The following is a 15433-nucleotide window of genomic DNA, read 5'->3' on the forward strand; positions in this document are numbered from 1 at the left end:
TGTAGAGAGATATTTAATAGCGAGTAATGTTTGCCGGGCTTGCGTAGTTATTTATTGGTACAGAAGTATGTTTATGGGCTGTATGGCACAAGAGTTAATTATTTTGATTGTGCGTTGTTGATTGGTGGTTCTGGAAGCACACTCAGAGGTGGCTGAGTTGTGGCTGTTTTTATTATTGTGTGGCGCGCACTAAGGACTGGAACGTTGCTGTTTTGTGGTTGCGTATAGGTGGATTTTTGGGGCCTCGAGCGAGTTGATGACTCACGTGCATGTCATTTAAGATGACAAACCTTGTCATTTGACAGCGTGAAGTTAGCCTGTTCCTACAGTGAAAATTTTCTCATTAGTTCATAAGGATCCGCCCTGATATACGAGGGTAATCCCAAAAGTAAGGTCTCCTATTTTTTTCTAAGTACATAGACCTGTTTGTTTCTGCAGTGGTTTACATCAGTTTACAGCTTAAACATTTGGCTATTTTTCGACATAATTTCTGTCGATGCATTTTTATAGAGGCTGTGGCAGTTTTTGTATGCCCATGTCATACCAGCTCGTCACCATGCTGTTCAGAAAGTTATAAACTTCCTCTTTCACCTCGTCGTCGGAGCTGAATCGCTTTCCAGCCAAACCTAGGGAACAGGTGATACTCACTGGGCGCCAATTCAGGACTACAGGGTGAATGGGAGATTATGTTCCACTGAAACTGCTGCAGGAGAGCAGGGGTTTGCCAGCGATGTGTGGGCGAGCGTTGTCATGGAAAATGTGTACGCCCTTGCTCAACAATTCCTCTTCTCCGGTTTTGAATTGCCCGTTTGAGTTTTTTCAGAGTCTCACAGTACCTGTCAGCGTTAATTGTGGTCCCAGTGGGCATAAAGTCGACCAACAATACCCATTTCTGATCCCAAAAAAACGGTGGTCATGACTTTACCGGCAGACTGTGTTTGTTTGAATTTCCGCGGCTTTGGCGAGGAAGGATGCCGCCACTGGCGTGATCGTTGCTCGGTCTCAGGCGTAAAGTGGTATGCCCAGGTTTCGTCACCCGTCACAATTGAGTCCAGAAAGTTGTACTGTTCGGCTGCAAGGCGGTGAAGAAATGCGCGGGAAGCATCAACTCGTTGCCGCATGTGGTCCTCAGTCAGCATGCGTGGCACTCATCTTGCGCACTGCTTCCGGTAGTTCAATGTTTCCGTTAAAATTCTGTGAGCGGTGCTTCGGGAAATCTCAGGAACCAACGTGCAGAGATCACCCAGGGTGATCCGCCGATCTTCACGCATGCTTTGCTCAACCTGTCTCCTCAGAAATTGACGGTCTCCCGCTCTTTTCTCCGTCGTGAATTTCGGTCCGACCAGCTGCAAACTCTCTACACCACTTACGAACATTTTTGACATCCACGCACGACTCACCATACACTTCCGTTAGTTGGCGATGGATTTCAATCGGCGCAGTGCCCTTTGCGTTCAAAAGCCGAATAACTGCGCGCAATTCGCATTTGGCGGTAACATCCAACGGGAGCTCCATTCTCAACGGCTGCCGAGCCAAGACTGAGCGCCTCAGCGCGTGGTGCGCATGTTTACACACAGCTCGTGAAGCGCTCTTCGTAACAGTGTGACCTACTGCCACACAAACAGAGTTCTGTACTTATAAAAAAAAAAATAGAAGACTTAATTTTGGGATTACCCTCGTAGTTAAAGAAAGAGCACACTTCTTAAGCAGCCATTACTGAAGGCATTCGTACTGCATAGCTATTACTGCTGATTAACCATGTCAAGTGACCATTTTAACTAGGGATCGTTTGTGGGTCTCATATCACCAACGCCTGAAGAGGTTTCAATTTTGTTCAAATTGTTTAATTGTATGGGCCAAAGTGGAGGTGGCGCCTAGGTATTTTTGTTTACGATTACAGTCTGTCAGTGGGGACTTACAATTTTGCTAGCACTCGTACTCTTGCGACTTGGCTGTGCTGAAATCAAAAGAAATAAAACAAAGCTACGATACTTAAAATACAATTCAGTGACCAACTTATAACTGAAATAAATTGCCCTTTATCGAAATTTTTTTAAATCAAGACTAAACGCAATTGAAAAATAATAACTTGAAAGGTTTCTTTTTAAAGTGATAGCATAGATTATAAATGTACCCTGGGTAGCCGTATTTGCGGTAAATTTAGAGCAAAGTGTTTTAATTTCATTACGACCATATACAGGTTGAGTCACCTAACATTACCGCTGGATATATTTCGTAAACCACATGAAATACTGACGAATCGATTCCACAGACCGAACGTGAGGAGAGGGGCTAGTGTACTTGGTTAATACAAACCATTAAAAAAAATACACGGAAGTATGTTTTTTAACACAAACCTACGTTTTTTAAATGGAACCCCGTTAGTTTTGTTACCACATCTGAACATATAAACAAATACGTAATCAGTGTCGTTTGTTGCATTGTAAAATGTTAATTACATCCGGAGATATTGTAACTTAAAGTTGACGCTTGAGTACCACTCCTCCGCTGTTCGATCGTGTGTATCGGAGAGCACCGAATTACGTAGGGATCCAGAGGGAACGGTGATGGACCTTAGGTACAGAAGAGACTGGAACAGCACATTACGTCCACATGCTAACACCTTTTTATTGGTCTTTTTCACTGACGCACATGTACATTACCATGAGGGGTGAGGTACACGTACACACGTGGTTTCCGTTTTCAATTACGGAGTGGAATAGAGTGTGTCCCGACATGTCAGGCCCATAGATGTTCAATGTGGTGGCCATCATTTGCTGCACACAATTGCAATCTCTGGCGTAATGAATGTCGTACACGCCGCAGTACATCTGGTGTAATGTCGCCGCAGGCTGCCACAATACGTTGTTTCATATCCTCTGGGGTTGTAGGCACATCACGGTACACATTCGCCTTTAACGTACCCCACAGAAAGAAGTCCAGAGGTGTAAGATCAGGAGACCGGGCTGGCCAATTTATGCGTCCTCCACGTCCTATGAAACGCCCGTCGAACATCCTGTCAAGGGTCAGCGAAGTGTTAATTGCGGAATGTGCAGGTGCACCATCATGCTGATACCACATACGTCGACGCGTTTCCAGTGGGACATTTTCGAGCAACGTTGGCAGATCATTCTGTAGAAACGCGAAGTATGTTGCAGCTGTTTGCGCCCCTGCAATGAAGTGAGAACCAATGAGGTGGTCGCCAATGATTCCGCACCATACATTTACAGTCCACGGTCGCTGTCGCTCTACCTGTCTGAGCCAGCGAGGATTGTCCACGGACCAGTAATGCATGTTCCGTAGATTCACTGCCCCGTGGTTTGTGAAACCCGCTTCATCGGTAAACAGGTAGAACTGCAACGCATTCTCTGTTAATGCCCATTGACAGAATTGCACTCGATGATTAAAGTCATCACCATGTAATTGCTGATGTAGCGACACATGAAACGGGTGAAAGCGGTGACGATGCAGTAAGCGCATGACACTACTTTGACTCAGTCCACCGGCTCTCGCAATGTCCCGTGTACTCATGCGTGGGTTCATGGCAACAGCAGCTAACACACCAACTACACCCGCTTCTCCTGTGACGGGCCTGTTACGGACCCGTTTGCGTGCTACGACCATACCTGTTGCATACAGTTGGCGGTAGATGTTTTGCAATGTGCGGCACGTTGGATGCTCTCTGTCCGGGTACCGTTCTACATACACCCTGCAGGCTTCAGCTGCATTTCTTCGACACTCGCCATAGATGAGTATCATCTCCGCCTTTTCAGAGTTCGAATACACCACGGTCACAGTTCCTACAACACTACGCTATCACAGACGTCTGGTAACACGGTGTACTACAGTTGGTCCGCGCGCGGAGACGAATGCAGAATAACAATAGCAGCAAGCGCTACATGTGGACACTGCGACAGCTAGACCAAACCACAACAGTGCACTACAGCCACACTCGTAAACACGGTCGTCATCGTAAACATGTCCCTGCAGATGCTGCTCGCCGACCGTGGCCCGTGTTTGTTACAACACGCAACTGAACGTCGGAGGTTTCAAGCGTCAACTTTAGGTTACAACATCTCCGGATGTAATTAACATTTTACAGTGCAACAAACGGCACTGATTACGTATTTGTTTATATGTTCAGATGTGCTAACAAAACTAACGTGGTTCCATTGAAAAAAACGTAGGTTTGTGTTAAAAAACATATTTCCGTTCATTTTTGTATGGTTTGTATTAAACAATTACACTAGCCCCTCTCCTCACGTTCGGTCTGGGGAATCGGTTCGTCAGTATTTGATGTGGTTTACGAAATATATCCAGCGGTAACGTTAGGTGACTCACCCTGTATAAACATATTCTGATTGGTTTATAAGTATTACAAAACTAACCGCATTTTTCAAAAAAATCAGGTTTATTTTCACAAAATAAGACAAAGTCAGAATAGATAGTAAACTATATCGCTGACTTGACTTGTAGCTTAATTCTGTGAGGCTATGATACATTTTACAGAACAAAAGAGGGTGATTTTCCCTGGACGGAAATTTCATAAGTAAAAGGTTTACGCACGTAGTTTTTGCTACTGATGTTGACACGATCTCGATGAGAGAAGGGTTTTGATTCTAATATCGATTCTTATGTTAATTTTGAACGGGCTTATCTGAATTTTCGATAAAACACTGGTACTAGTCTGAAACATGTAGTTAGCACTGCGTGTTAAGTTTTAAAAGCATTTAAGTTATTTATCACAGCTAAAGAAACTCCATTAGGCCATCGAATGTATTGTTAGGCAGATAATTTCTTTTAATGGCATGGATAACTGTAACTACTTCTGAATACTATTATTACTTTTTAGAAAATAACTTATACTTATAAGTAATCCATGAAGAATCTTTGTGAGAATATAATACGTTAATGATTAAAGTTGCTTATATGTATACCAAATATTCTGTGCTGGGAAATCTATATTCAGGTGTGATAGCAGAGAGGGGCCAGTTGAACTATAGGGCAAAGGCTTACAGCTACGTCAAGTAAGCAGCAAAAAATGACAGACGAATTTATTTATAAAGTGTAACATAAATTAAATTGTCAATCGTACTTGATAGTGGCACAGTGCAAACTACATTAACAGGAAATTCCTTCTTTGAAACGAGAACTGACATGTCAGCAAGCGATGTTCAGAAAACCTGTTAAAGACACATAACCTGCAAAAGAAATAAGTTTTCAAATATCTCGCCTCATATTGTTGTAATTATATTTGTTACATAAAGAATTATTTGCCGAACGGAAACTGCAAACTAATTGTGTGTGTTTTGTTCCCTTTGCATTGTCACATTGAGGGGTTTGGAGCGCACAATACGAGCAACTCTGTACAGTCCTGTTGTAAAGAAACAACCAGTGCTATTTCCTCAAATTTATGCGCGATAAGTTACTTTTATTTACGTCGAGTGTAAACTGGCAGTCCTGGTACGAACTGCCGAATTTCTGCAGGTCTTCTTGCGTCCCGGAACTGTCTGCTAGCGTTACAGGTCTCCTGTCTCCAACAGCATCGCCTGCAAACAGTGCCGCGGATCTTCCGACGTCATTCGCGAGTTTGTTTGTCTACACACTGAACAGTCAGAGTGCTAAAATGACGGAACTTTGATACGGTTTATTTTCAAAATCAGAGGTACTGTTCCTTCTTCTCCGCTGCGTATGTCGCAAACTACACGCAGGAAGACATTGTCTTTCCCATCACGTGCTGATCGGTTAGTTATCTGCTTAAAGCTTGTAGAAATCCCTCTCGAGAAGTGGGTCCTTTACATTCGACGATTCACGTCGGCTATTACTTTGGTCATCCTCGTCTTTTGACAAGCTTCCGTGTCGGCACTGCGGCCGCAGAGTAGCAGCTGGCGCCTCCTAATGGGCCGAGAGCTGCTTCCCGCGCCGGAGCACGCCTCGAGGCAGCAGCGTCTCGCAGCAGTACGGATTCCTCACACGGACCCGCGCCGAGCCTGGCACGCCGATGTCCGCCTTTGTTGACCGCCGAGGACAGGGCTAGCGCAGAGGCCGGCCTCTGTGCTTTGTTTACACTGAGGTCGTAGCAGCGGCGTCTATTGCAACACTGCGTCCGCCTCGTTGGACTTTCCACCAGACCCCAGCACCGTGGCGTCTTGCATTCGATGACCAGTGTTCTGCAGCGCAACTAGCAAGATATTACACCTGAAATTTTAAAGTACCTCCGTCACATAGATGGCTGTACTTAGCGATTTACGGTTGTCGCCGCCCGCGGTGGACGAGCGGTTCTAGGCGCTTCAGTCCGGAACCGCGCGACCGCTACGGTAGCAGGTTCGAATCCTGCTTCGGGCATGGCTGTGTGTGACGTCCTTAGGTTAGTTAGGTTTAAGTAGTTCTAAGTTCTAGGGGACTGATGACCTCAGCAGTTGAGTCCCATAGTGCTCAGAGCCATTTGAACCATTTTTTTACTGTTGTCAAAAGCGTATTGCAAAAGAAAACTTGAGATAAAATAACTGTCTCTCTCACACACACACACAAAATAACATATATAATTAACAACAACGTAATCAGCATTGGTTATACGTATCATTTCAGTTATTTTTACTCGAATATTTTCTGTATCCAGAAAGGCCCGTACAGGACTTGCAACATGCGGTCGTGCATGATCCTGCTGAAATGTAGGGTTTTGCAGGGATCGAATGAAGGGTAGAGCCACGGGTCGTAACACATCTGAAATGTTACGTCCACTGTTCAAAGTGCCGTCAATGCGAACAAGAGGTGACCGAGACGTGTAACCAATGGCACCCCATACCATCACGCCGGATGATACGCCAGTACGGCGATGACGAAAACAGGCTTCCAATGTGCGTTCACTGCGATGTCGCCAAATACGGATGCGACCATCATGATGCTGTAAACAGAATCTGGTTTCATCCGAAAAAATGACGTTTTACCATTCGTGCACCCAGGTTCGTAGTTGAGTACACCATCGCAGGGGCTCCTGTCTGTGGTGCAGCGTCAACGGTAACCGCAGCCATGGTCTCCGAGCTGATAGTCCATGCTGTTGCAAACGTCGTCGAACTGTTCGTGCAGATGGTTGTTGTCTTTCAAACGTCCTCATCTGTTGACTCAGGGATCGAGACGTGGCTGCACGATGCGTTACAGCCGTGCGGATAAGATGCCTGTCATCTCCACTGCTAGTGATACGAGGCCGTTGGGATCCAGCACGGCGTTCCGTATTACCCTCCTGAACCCACCGATTCCATATTCTGCTAACAGTCATTGGATCTCGACCAACGCGAGCAGCAATGTCGCGATACGATGAACCACAATCGCGATAGGCTACAATCCGACCTTTCTCAAAGTCGGGAATGTGATGGTACGCATTTCTCCTCCTTACATGAGCCATCACAACAACGTTTCAGCAGGCCACACCGGTCAACTGCCGTTTGTGTATGAGAAATCGGTTGGAAACTGTCCTCGTGTCAGCACGTTGTAGGTGACGCCACCGGCGCCAACCTTGTGTGAATGCTCTGAAAAGCTAATCATTTGCATATCACGGCATCTTCTTCCTGTCGGTTAAATTTCGCTTCTGTAGCACGTCATCGTCGTGGTGTAGCAATTTTAATGGCCAGTAGTGTATGTAATAAATCGTGTGAGAGGCCCGGTACGATGAGAGATCTTTGACATAATAAACTGTACAGCTGAAATAATAATTGACTTTTCACGTCTTCTGAGAACCACGGTGTTCTCTGGTCCGTTTTCAGTTAAGAAACTTACAGGAAACGTCAACTACAGCGAGGCAACGAAATGAAGACAAGTTCTGGTCAACGTTTATTATTTTCAACGACCTGAGTTACACTCACCAAATTTTAAGAACGTTTATTTTAGCTACATAGTTCAAAATTAATATTTTGTAAAGACTTTAACTCGGAATTATTTTCAGCTCACACCTTTTGTCCCCAGCAAGGCCATTACACCGCACGTGCCGCAAAATGACCATGTGGAGAAATTTACACGGAAGGTTAACGCGTCGGCGACGTAACCGACATTCGAGCCAGTGTGACGCACAAGTTGAACACCTACATCTACATCTACATTTATACTCCGCAAGCCACCCAACGGTGTGTGGTGGAGAGCACTTTACGTGCCACTGTCATTACCTCCCTTTCCTGTTCCAGTCGCGTATGGTTCGCGGGACGAATGACTGCCGGAAAGTGTCTGTGCACTCTCGAATCTCTCTGATTTAACATTCGTGATCTCCTCGGGAGGTATAAGTAGGGGGAAGCAATATATTCGATACCTCATCCAGAAACGCATCCTCTCGAAACTTGGACAGCAAGCTACACCGCGACGCAGAGCGCCTCTCTTGCAGAGCCCGCCACTTGCGTTTGCTAAACATCTCCGTAACGCTATCACACTTACCAAATAACCCTGTGACGAAATGCACCGCTCTTCTTTGGATCTTCTCTATCTCCTCCGTCAACCCGACCTGGCACGCATCCCACACCGATGAGCAATACTCAAGTATAGGTCAAACGAGTGTTTTGTAAGCCACCTCCTTTGTTGATGGACTACATTTTCTAAGGACTCTCCCAATGAATCTCAACCTGGTACCCGCCTTACCAACAATTAATTTTATATGATCATTTCACTTCAAATCGTTCCGCACGCATACTCCCAGATATTTTACAGAAGTAACTGCTACCAGCGTTTGTTCCGCTATCATATAATCATACAATAAAGGATCCTTCTTTCTATGTATTCGCAATACATTTCATTTGTCTATGTTAAGGGTCAGTTGCCATTCCCTGCTCCAAGTGCCTATCCGCTGCAGATCTTCCTGCATTTCGCTGCAATTTTCTAATGCTGCAACTTCTCTGTATACTACAGCATCATCCGCGAAAAGCCACATGGAACTTCCGACACTATCTACTAGCTCATTTATATATATTGTGAAAAGCAATGGTCCCATAACACTCCCCTGTGGCACGCCAGAGATTACTTTAACGTCTGTAGACGTCATTCCAATGAGAACAACATGCTGTGTTCTGTTTGCTAAAAACTCTTCAATCCAGCCACACAGCTGGTCAGATATTTCGTAGGCTCTTACTTTGTTTATCAGGCGACAGTGCGAAACTGTATCGAACGCCTTCCGGAAGTCAAGGAAAATAGCATCTACCTGGGAGCCTGTATCTAATATTTTCTGGGTCTCATGAACAAATAAAGCGAGTTGGGCCTCACACGATCGCTGTTTCCGGAATGCATGTTGATTCTTGCAGAGTAGATTCTGGCTTTCCAGAAATGACATGATACGCGACCAAAAAACATGTTCTAAAATTCTACAACAGATCGATGTGAGAGACATAGGCCTACAGTTTTGCGCATCTGCTCGATGACCCTTCTTTAAAACTGGGACTACCTGTGCTCTTCTCCAATCAATTGGAATTCCCCGACAGTTCCAGACGGCCGTTTGAACACTGTGAGCATTGTACTCTGGTGAGGGGAGAGTACGTAGAACAGCCGAGGCATTAAAGCAACCGCCTTTAGCTTTTGTGTATTTTTCGTTAATCTAGTTGAGGAAGTTTCTGTACTAGACGTGGGGCAGCACTTGGCCAGCGGCGCGTGCAGCCAGCCACTTACCTCCGCCTGCGGCTCCAGCCGTCCCCCGCTGCCGCGGTGGCGAGTCCGCGCCCTGTGAAGGGCCGCAGGGCGTCCCACTGCCGGAGGCCGGCCCTCTCGTGGAAGCCGCCGCCCCCGCCACCCCCGCCGCCCCCGCCGCCTCCCAGCACGGCCGCCGCGTGCTCCGGGTCGGTCAGCAGCACGTACAGCCGCGCGCCCACCCACACCCTGCAACAGGCGAGAGCCGGCCGCTCACCTCGCCAGTACAGACCGCACCGCAGCAGCAAGCTGAAGTCGCCGGCCAGCATGCGTGTCGTCCTTACTGCGCTCTCCGGACTGCACTCTGGACACACGTGACTCTGCACAACGTCCTGTCCTGTGGAGTTCTGTTCGTCTTTGCCTAACTACTGCAGCTTACGTCCACTCGAACATCCTTAGTATAGACAGCTACCAGGGAAACCTTGCGTCGCCCAGGTGTTCGTCTACAGCTGTGCGTCCGCGCCCGTACCTCGCATCGTCTGGCCTTGCGCTTGATGTGTGTGACGTCATACCTCCTGAAATATGTGTCATACAATGATTTATTTTCGTAGCAAAATGTGTTGCGAATACAGTTAGTAACGACGAAGTAAAAAACTTAAATGTAATGCACGATGCAGCACTTTTTCACGCTCTCACTCTTTATGCCATCATATCTTCTGAAGTACGTGTCGTACAATGACGCAATTTTGGAGTTGTATTCAGAGCAAAACGAGGATAATGGAATGTAGTCGAATTAAATCGGGTGATCCTGAGGGAATTAGATTAGGAAATGAGACACTTAAAGCATTAAAGGAGTTTTGCTATTAGGAGAGCAAAATAACTGATGATGGTCGAAGTAGGATATAAAATGTAGACTGGCAATGGCAAGGAAAGCGTTTCTGAAGAAGAGAAATTTGTTAACATCGAGTATAGATTTAAGTGTCAGGAAGTCGTTTCTGAAAGTATTTGTATGGAGCGTAGCCATGTATGGAAGTGAAACATGGACGATAAATAGTTTGGACAAGAAGAGAATAAAAGCTTTCGAAATGTGGTGCTACAGAAGAATGCTGAAGATTAGATGCGTAGATCAAATAACTAATGAGGAGGTATTGAATAGAATTGGGGAGAAGAGGAGTTTGTGGCACAACTTGACAAGAAGAAGGGATCGGTTGGTAGGACATGTTCTGAGGCATCAAGGGATCACAAATTTAGCATTGGAGGGCAGCGTGGAGGGTAAAACTCGTAGAGGGAGACCAAGAGATGAATACACTAAGCAGATTCAGAAGGATGTAGGTTGCAGTAAGTACTGGGAGATGCGGAAGCTTGCACAGGATAGAGTAGCATGGAGAGCTGCATCAAACCAGTATCAGGACTGAAGACCACAACAACAACAACAACATTCAGAGCTATATGTGCACACTGTCCGCAGAATGTGACGGGAATACAGTTAGTAGTAAAGAAGTATTAAATTAGAGCGTCAGGCCTCTTTTACTGTACAAACAGTGCAAAAACAGAGGAAAAAAGCCATAAACCTTTTTTTTTTCCTTTCGTAAAGCAATTTTTAACGAATCTGTCAACAGTTGCAGTACTTACATTTGGCGACTAGTTTCGAACCTTACGGGTTCATTTTGAACCCTGGCCTACTGAGGCTGCACTGACAGTGCCTGACCTTAACAATGAGCATCAAAGTGGCGAAACGTGCGTTACAAAATATTTGCAGAACGAATTTCGCAATCTTAGCAAGTCCAAATCGAACTCCTTACGACATTTCCTAGGGGTTGTCATCTAGGAAAAAAAATTGTAAAGGTTTGAAATTATGTGTAAAGGTTGCTGCAAGTCGCTAAGTGCCCTCATTGTGAAATATTGAATTAAATAAGTCTGGTAATTCACGCGTTTTGGGCTACGATTCTTTTTCACTCCCAGCCCCATCTCTCTGATACGCAGGTGGTTCACGGTGAGTGATGCCTGACACTAAGGTGTAACTGTCCCAACCTTGCTTGAAACCTGTCCAGTGATTTAGGACGAGATGTCGGAAATGCGTACACATACATACATCCATCATTACAATATGTATGGATTCTCGGTCCCTCTCGAAAATTTATACGAGGTCTGTTCAGGAAATTCCGCAACATTCGTAATTTCGCGCCAATGGTATGTTGAAACAAATTACGGTTGGCATCCCCGCACACGCCTGTGTTTAATGAAAAACTACCGTAAGTTTCACTGTTGCATGTCTGCTAGTTATTGTTCAGTGCTGTACCGAGCATAACGTTGTGTCGCACAGTTTGCGAATTTCGAGATGGCACACTTACAGCAGCAAAGCGTCTGCATTAAGTTTTGCGTGAAACTGAAGAAAACCTTTACAGAGACACACCAAACGATGCAGGATCCCTACGCTGATGTTGAGACCGAGGTTCAGTCTTCGCAATAAGTCGGGAAAGATTCTGATCATGTCAGGTCAAATCTCAAAGCCACGCTGATAGTTTTTTTTTCTTTGACTTTGGAGGATTAGTTCATCATGAACTCCTGCTACAGGACAAACTGTTAATCGATGGTACTATGGGGACGTTTTGTGACGCCTGCGAGAAAACGTGTGCAGGAAATGGCCTGAAATGTGGCGAGACAATTCGTGGCTCTCGCATCACGATAACGCACCCGTACGTTCATTCCTGTTGGTGCGTGACTGTTGCACAAAAAACGAAATCACTGTGCTGCCTCATCCTCCGTTCTCTCCAGATCTGGCCCCTGCGGACTTTTTTTTATTTCCAAAGTTGCAAATCCCGCTGAAAGGACGAAGATTTGCGACGATAGACGAGAGGAAAAAAAATTCGCAGACGGCGCTCCGCGCGATCCAGCGAAAGGCGTACCAAGACTGCCTCCAGCACAGGAAACGGCGTTCGGAGCGGCGTATCAATTGTGGAGGGGGGTATTTAGAAGGAGCCCATTCACAATAAGTAAAAGCTAGGCGTAGAAAAATTTCGCGGACAAAAAGTCCCGGAATTTTTTTAACAGACCTCTTACATCCCTCCCACCAGGAAAAAAAAAATCACTGCATCACTTAATTGACGAGATTCGCCGAAGCCTGATGATGTGTCCTACCAACCGGTCACTACTTTGATGGCGTTTCGAACAATCTGAGGACAACAGCACTGGCTTTAGTTTATTCGTCATCTCATTACTGTTCAGCGGTATGGCTCAACAGGTACCCACAGCCATTAAGTGTGCATTCGGCTCAGAAAGGACACCCACGCTGTACGCAGTACGCTTCTGCCTGCAGCAGTTCACTGCCTCCCAGAGCTGAGCGACGTTCTTCCACCTCGCGCAGAAAGAGAGCAACGCCTTTCTCAGACAAAGGACTCTTTCTCGTCCTACAGGCGGCATCACAAACTGTGGTTCTACAATCCGACTGAAATCTCGTTAACTCGTCTGCAAAACTGCCAGCACTCTGAATGCCTGGACCGCCTGGAAATCGGGGTGGTCGCCTTCTCCCCAGCAAAGCTTCCTGCAAGACGAAAACCGAACCAGGCTGCAGTCTTACATGCGTCACCCGGTGCGAACCGAATGGGGTGACAGGTGGGAGAAGCAGCTGCCGCCCCCACAGCCGGCCACGGCGGGACACACGGGGGCGGCCCACGGAGGCAGAGGGCGGGCGCGCCGGCCGCTCTGGCCGAGCGGTTCTAGGCGCTTCGGTCCGGAACCGCGCGACCGCTACGGTCGCAGGCTCGAATCCTGCCTCGGGCATGGATGTGAGTGATGTCCTTAAGCTTGTTAGGTTTAAGTAGTTCTAAGTTCTAGGGGACAGATGACCTCAGATGTTAAGTCCCATAGTGGTCAGAGCCATTTGAACCATTTTGAACCACCGCCACTGGGGCTGGTCCAGGCCCCTCCAGTGACCACTTCCTCCGGGTCTGTGGGCGACCTGCGTCCAGCTGGCTCCAAAGCAGTTGAGTAGTTAGAAAATCTGCACAAGGGTCTTTTGTGGTTTTTTTTTCCTTTCATTTCTTTAACTGATTTATAATTTCTCTATAATTCTTAACTGAGTTCTGGCTGTCTAGGAGCATCAAACACTATATATAATGAGGAATCAAAAAGTTCCTGTCACGGGGCGTTGTTGCAAGCTGTATGCAACATAGCGCGACTTCGAAGCGAGTACATAAGCACCGACCTACAGGCATTTGTGTCTTTCTACATCTACATGACTACTCTGCAATTCACATTTAAGTGCTTGGCAGAGGGTTCGTCGAACCACAATCATACTATCTCCCTACCATTCCACTCCCGAACAGCGCGCGGGAAAAACGAACACCTAAACCTTTCTGTTCGAGCTCTCATTTCTGTTATTTTATTTTGATGATCATTCCTACTTATGTAGGTTGGGCTCAACAAAATATTTTCGCATTCGGAAGAGAAAGTTGGCGACTGAAATTTCGTAAATAGATCTCGCCGCGACGAAAAACGTCTTTGCTGGAATGACTTCCATCCCAATTCGGGTATCATACCTGCCACACTCTCTCCCCTACTACGTGATAATACAAAACGAGCTGCCCTTTTTTGCACCCTTTCGATGTCCTCCGTCAATCCCACCTGGTAAGAATCCCACACCGCGCAGTAATATTCTAACAGAGGACGAACGAGTGTAGTGTAAGCTGTCTCTTTAGTGGACTTGTTGCATCTTCTAAGTGTCCTGCAAATGAAACGCAACCTTTGGCTCGCCTTCCCCACAATATTATCTATGTGGTCTTTCCAACTGAAGTTGTTCGTAATTTTAACACCCAGGTACTTAGTTGAATTGACAGCCTTGAGAATCGTACTATTTATCGAGTAATCGAATTCCAACGGATTTCTTTTGGAACTCGTGTGGATCACCTCACACTTTTCGTTATTTAGCGTCAACTGCCACCTGCCACACCATACAACAATCTTTTCTAAATCGCTTTGCAACTGATACTGGTCTTCGGATGACCTTACTAGACGGTAAATTACAGCATCATCTGCGAACAACCTAAGAGAACTGCTCAGATTGTCACCCAGGTCATTTATATAGATCAGGGACAGCAGAGGTCCCAGGACGCTTCCCTGGGGAACACCTGATATCACTTCAGTTTTACTCGATGATTTGCCGTCTGTTACTACGAACTGCGACCTTGTTGACAGGAAATCACGAATCCAGTCGCACAAATGAGACGATACCCCATAGACCCGCAGCTTGATTAGAAGTCGCTTGTGAGGAACGGTGTCAAAAGCTTTCCGGAAATCTAGAAATACGGAATCAACTTGAGATCCCCTGTCGATAGCGGCCATTACTTCTTTCCGACGTGCGTGCGGTATATGCCGAAACGTGAACTGTGGCGACGCTATTACCAGATGAGTCCACACAAGGATGACACGCTGTTACTCTTCCCTCGACAGCCACAGTACAAGCACCGCCAGACGTCCGTCAGAAAGTGAAGAATCTGCACGGGACAGCATGTCTGTTAAAAATCATCGTCGTCAAGTGGTGCGCCAAACTGCCAGAAAACAGCAAGTGTCGCGACGCACAAGTCCAGCAACACAAGTGGCAGACAGCCGAGCACCCGCCCTACAGTCCTTCTGAAGTGTTGTGAGACCGCGCTAGCTAGTTACATTATTTCATTTTCCAAAACCCATTTCCACCGTTTTCATCGAAATAGTGCAGACCAAGTCCGTTTAAGGCAAAATATGAATGATTCGTATGTTTGAATGGCTACGTGCTGGGAACCAGAGATTACGAAACCGCGCAGTGGTTCCAATGTAATAAAAACTAACCTATTACTTCTACGGC

The 15433-nt window shown here is 46.2% G+C and overlaps 1 protein-coding gene across 1 annotated transcript in view; it reads right to left on the minus strand.

Annotated features, from left to right (window-relative positions):
* Positions 1–15433, minus strand: part of LOC126418819 (cytochrome P450 4C1-like) — a 162199-nt gene that overhangs the window by 109986 nt on the left and 36780 nt on the right. The window contains exon 2 of the mRNA XM_050085763.1: positions 9637–9843. Within this exon, the coding sequence (XP_049941720.1) occupies positions 9637–9843 (207 nt within the window). The remainder of the gene's footprint in view (positions 1–9636; positions 9844–15433) is intronic.

Source organism: Schistocerca serialis, chromosome 9 (assembly GCF_023864345.2).
Source record: "Schistocerca serialis cubense isolate TAMUIC-IGC-003099 chromosome 9, iqSchSeri2.2, whole genome shotgun sequence".
NCBI classification, from domain to species: Eukaryota; Metazoa; Arthropoda; class Insecta; order Orthoptera; family Acrididae; genus Schistocerca; species Schistocerca serialis.